We start from the raw sequence: 5,000 nt of genomic DNA on the forward strand, positions 1-5,000 counted from the left end.
AATAGAAAATTTGAATGTAGCAAAAATCTCCCAAATGTTTTTTGCTGATGGGTAACCTTTTATACGTGCAGTTCATGTCGCAAATTTTGTTGTTGATTGCAAAATGTTTTATTCTCGATCGACGCTTCCTGAAAGCTTCCTTCTGCTCTTCCTAAAAACTGTGTATCAATAGTTGTTTACTTTTGCATCAATATTTGTTTTGTATAAAGCAGGCTAACAAAATCTGTACCATTTTTGATTGTTAACATATTATTATCGGTCCTATGTTTCTGGCACAAAGTGGTACATTTTGAGGTCTCCCATCCAGATACTAACCTCGCCGGTCAGGGATAAAGTTCCGTTCACGAACTTTTATCTTAAAAAGCTGTCAGACGCTCAGAGAGCACGCTTAACCTTTCGGTGAAAAAGAAGTTGTAACTGAACTTGGAAGTGATCAACATGTCAGCCCCTGAGCCAATGTTTCTCAATTCCCTTTTATGTTCTTCAATCTCTCTGGGCTTAGTATTTTACTACTAACCACATGCCTTCTCGGGGGGCTATTTACCTAAGACATCTACCATGACACTATAATCATTTACGATACCAAAACAATATTGTGCACTATTAGGGACACATATTACGCAAAGACAACCTGAATCCCCTGGAAGACAAAACACAGCTCAGTTGACAATATGGAATAAAGTGCTGTGTTCCTGCACTACCACACATACACAATGCATGCCTTTTTTTTGTAGTTATTACTATTTTGAAAGTTTTTGAGCATTATAAATATATATATGTAGTGGAAGAGGTTACATGTATGTGCCATTCTGTCATTTTGGCTGCCTCCTCAGGCTTGTTTCCAAAATTCCCTGTAAAGCTTTTTTTAACCTGTGTGAGTGTGGGTGCCTTGGGAAAAGGCATTTTTAATTACTGTTGGAATACTGTTAAGTGAACAGAACAGTCAGGCTAAAATTTGGTCATCTATGGTTGTATTAGTCTTCAGACACTGGCCCATTAGAGATGTGTGTCAAGTGTGGGATCAGGATTCAGCTTTCAACAATGAGGCAGCACATGCAGGATTGTGGTGGTGGATCAGTTGCAAGTACAAGTAGTGTATATGATCCTGACATGTTGGATTTTAGTGGAACAAGTCAAGTAACTACTATTGTGAATGATCACTCAAGTGATGAAGATAAAGACCCTGTACCCATTAAGACAGGTGCATCAAAGAGAACAGTTATGCTACACTGTATATAAAAACTACTTATGTAACACTAAATCTTACAACTGTAGCTACCTTATAAAAAAACAAATCAAGAAAAGAAAGTGTGCTGTATCTGCACTGTGGTTACTTTTGCACAACTCTTTTCACCAGGGAATGTTTGATGTTCAGCTGAAATTTCCTGCAAGACATAACCTATAAATGTCTTTGGATAAAGTAAAAATTATACACAACCATATTTGTGCCTCCCCAGGAAAAAAAAAATTAGTGTGATGACTATGGTTGCAATGGGCTAATTAATTTGTAGAAATTGTCTCCTTTTCGTTTTTTAATGTTTTCGTGAGTGGGGGGACATAAAATATAATTTCCCTCAATAAACAAGAGTAAAAATGTGTTTTTAACTGCAGATGATGTTTAGTCGTAATCATGCGTTAAATATCTTACATCTTAAGGATGCCAGCAAAAGAGTGCAGTCAGTCCCACTGCCCTTGCAGATTTACAAGGAATTTTCCCAGTTAAATCAAGCTCTGCCCTACAGTCAGCTCTAGACATAGGTGGTAGTCTTGAACAAGCAATAGATCTACTTTTGGAAACAGGTCAGTATTAGAAATTGACAACACCTTGTTGTATGGTGAAAGCTTATTAAAATGTTATTCCTGGAAGAGGTTTAAGTTGAACTGCAAATAAGCAGTCTAAGGCTGGCAACTTCTCATCCCCATTGCAACGCTAACACTATTAACCACCTTTGTATAGCATGTTTGATTTATTTATCCAGAGAACATACACTAACCATATCTTTATAGTCTTAGCTACCCCGATTCGTTGGTAGATCTCTATACTGTCAATTTTAGGCTCAGTGCTTGTAGCATTCAAACTTCATTGATTTTTGTCCCTTGAATGCAGCCTCTTCAGCTGTTGCGTAACATGCAACATACACATTTCACCTAGATTTAAAAGTAATGATCCTAATTCCTATGCATGCAATCAAATTATAGATGATTGTATAGTGCTGAGTATCACAAATATGAATAGCTTCATTTCCTGTTTGGGTCAATAATGTTTTGTCATACCGTGATCAATTTTAAGGTTCAAATGCTGGTGACAGGGATGGTAGCTTTACTGAAACTGGTAAGCCCAAACCTCAGGTACCTTCAAACTTGCGGAAGTTAATGATAATAGAGGAATAGAGAACTTGGGTAATAGACTCACAACAATAACATGACTGTCTTATTTTGTTCCAAGTCAATATAATAAATATTATTCAGATGAGGAAGAAGACATAGTTCACTTATGCCATGAGTTATCTTGAATGGCACATACATTGTGGGTGCTTATTGAAAGGAGGCACTCGTGCCAATCAGGGCCATTATTTGAAAAAACCAACAACAACCAAAATCAAGGGGGAGCATCTATTAGAAGTAGTGTATTTATTGGAAGTGGACGCATGATTACAGTATACAATGTTCATTCAATACACTAATATATATTGACAGTATTGTACCATTGTCTCTTTCATAGGCATGCCATCTGTTTGCACACAACCACGCACGGCTGTGGAAATTATGCAATCCTACAGATGCCAGACAGAGAAAGGAACAGCATATATTGATGTTAACAGAATGCAGCTGTCTATGCCCCGCCAGATAATGACAATTTACAAGAACCCTCAATTGAACTTGAAGAAACATGTAAATGTTAACTTCCATGGAGAGCAAGGTGCTGACTTGGGAGGCCCCAGTAAAGAATTCTTTCACAGTGCTATTAGTTCCTTGAGTAAAGTTGATCCAGTATTTAATATGCAGTTGTTTGGCGGTCAGGATGGACATCTTATCCCCTTCTATGGAGTAGATGCTGTTTCTTCAGGGTGTTTTCAAGTAGCAGGGAAACTTGTGGCTCATAGTTTGAAGAATGATGGCCCTGGATTTGTAGGCCTATCTCCTGCTGTAGTTAAATACCTTAACACTGGTTCCTTAGAGGAGGCAGCAGTCTTTGTTACAATGGATGATCTAACAGACCTTGAGCTGAAGGGACTTCTGCAAGAAAAGGTTGGATTGGTTACAATAAATGTTGAGTTGTTACAATGCTTCAGCCGGGTTAGTGGTGGTTCCATGCGATTGGATGCAGTCCAACACCTGAGTGACCTTATGAATCTTTACTGTCACACTTGCCATGTAGCAAGTCACTTGTAAAATCATCACACAACTTAAAATATCCCTTGCCTAAATTTCTTGAGATGTGGCCATGTGTGACCTTCCCTTTTCTCATACCAGCCTATTACAATGAATAGGAAAATAATTTGCTTACAATCAATTTCCTTTAGGGCTGCATAAACAAATTACCCATTTCAAAATATATCAAGCCATACGTGTATATAGCCTGACTGTACTTGTATTGTTACTAAGCATAATGAACATTACTTCATAATGTCCTCTAGATCTTACAAAAAAAGAACATCGATGAGGTAGATGGTGAAGCGAAAGTTTCGAGACTGAATTCTAACCACAGATGCAGACAGATGCTAGATAGTAGAATGTGAACATGAGAAATTGTGAAAACAAGTGGTTGGAAACAAGAACAAGGATATCAAATGACCTGATGCACATGGAAGCAATAAAACCTGATCATGTCTGTCTTTGAAATACATGCAGATACATGTACATGTACATCTTCTTGCCATATAAAAGGCAGTTTGTTTAAAAAAATCCCTGGAAGTTTATGCAAGTACAATATGGCATTTGTAAATAGACGAAGAAAAATAGAAATGGCCCACTAGTTATGCCCTTGACATTTTGTGAAAAGTCATTTGTGTGCAGAAATATCAATTGAAGTCAACGTTCACAATATCTCCAAGGATAAGGTTGAAAATACAGTACATGGAAGCAATTACCCACCCATAATATTTCAGCCCAAAGTCAATGCTACCTTTCCTAATATTTCTCATGTGCTTCATTTTTGGGGTTTGACCTTGCAGATGACAACACTGGATACCCACTGAGTAACTCACTCGTGATGTTCATTACTGGGACAACAGTGCTTGACCCACAGGAGAACTTGGAAGTTACTTTTCAGACAGATACCACAAAGAAACTTCTTGAGGCAGACAGTTGTTTTCGAAAGTTGATACTACCAATCTCACATGGTTGCTATGAGGAGTTCAAGGCAGCTTGCAATCTTTCTTTATTATCAGGAGCTGTAGGATATGGTAGATTCTGAAAAGATTCATATTGTCATACCTAATTACTTTCCGTTGTATTTTTCTCAAGAGCACTATTCATACCTTAAGGAGAATAATTATGTTGTGTTCAAAGTGAGGAGTTGCACTGAATGTTTACTTCTTGCATTGTTTTTTTAAGTCCAAATTGTTGACAGTTGAATAAAAAAAACTACGACTTCATGTTTTAGATGAACCACTTCACGTTTGAAGTCCACCGAGGAGAGTGGGCATATCTGGAAGTACAGTGTATGGTCCAAGTCTTAATGACTGTATTTTATTGGTGAAAACCATTGTGTTGTAGATATAGATCATGGAGATGAAGTTAAAGTTTATGTCAAGTTAAGTAACAATTTTGTCGTTTTCAGTCCAAGGAGTTATCATTATAGCAGTTTACTCTTTCCCTGTGAATTAAAAGCTTGACTGTTGTATTCCTCTTCCTATGACTGTTTTCACTACACATTTACTTATCAAAACAGTATTCGGTTTGCTTTAACTATTCAAATTACACGTAACAAACTGTACACACTTTCTCTCTTTACTAACCAATCAGCATTTCTGTGGGTGGATTTACATTTATGACCC

At 37.3% G+C, this 5,000-nt stretch overlaps 1 protein-coding gene across 2 annotated transcripts in view; it reads left to right on the plus strand.

Annotated features, from left to right (window-relative positions):
* The window catches only part of LOC138027964 (uncharacterized), a 9,039-nt gene extending 4,157 nt beyond the window's left edge, over positions 1-4,882 (plus strand). The window contains exons 6-10 of one of the 2 annotated variants that reach the window (XM_068875602.1): positions 979-1,201; positions 1,657-1,800; positions 2,291-2,332; positions 2,723-3,249; positions 4,176-4,882. In XM_068875602.1, coding sequence (XP_068731703.1) covers positions 979-1,201; positions 1,657-1,800; positions 2,291-2,332; positions 2,723-3,249; positions 4,176-4,199 — 960 coding nt within the window. In that variant the 3' untranslated portion in view covers positions 4,200-4,882. The remainder of the gene's footprint in view (positions 1-978; positions 1,202-1,656; positions 1,801-2,290; positions 2,333-2,722; positions 3,250-4,175) is intronic. The other variant, XM_068875609.1, reaches the window with a different exon arrangement.
* The last annotated feature ends 118 nt before the right edge of the window (positions 4,883-5,000 follow it).

This window comes from Montipora capricornis, chromosome 2, assembly GCF_036669925.1.
Source record: "Montipora capricornis isolate CH-2021 chromosome 2, ASM3666992v2, whole genome shotgun sequence".
Lineage (NCBI taxonomy): Eukaryota > Metazoa > Cnidaria > Anthozoa > Scleractinia > Acroporidae > Montipora > Montipora capricornis.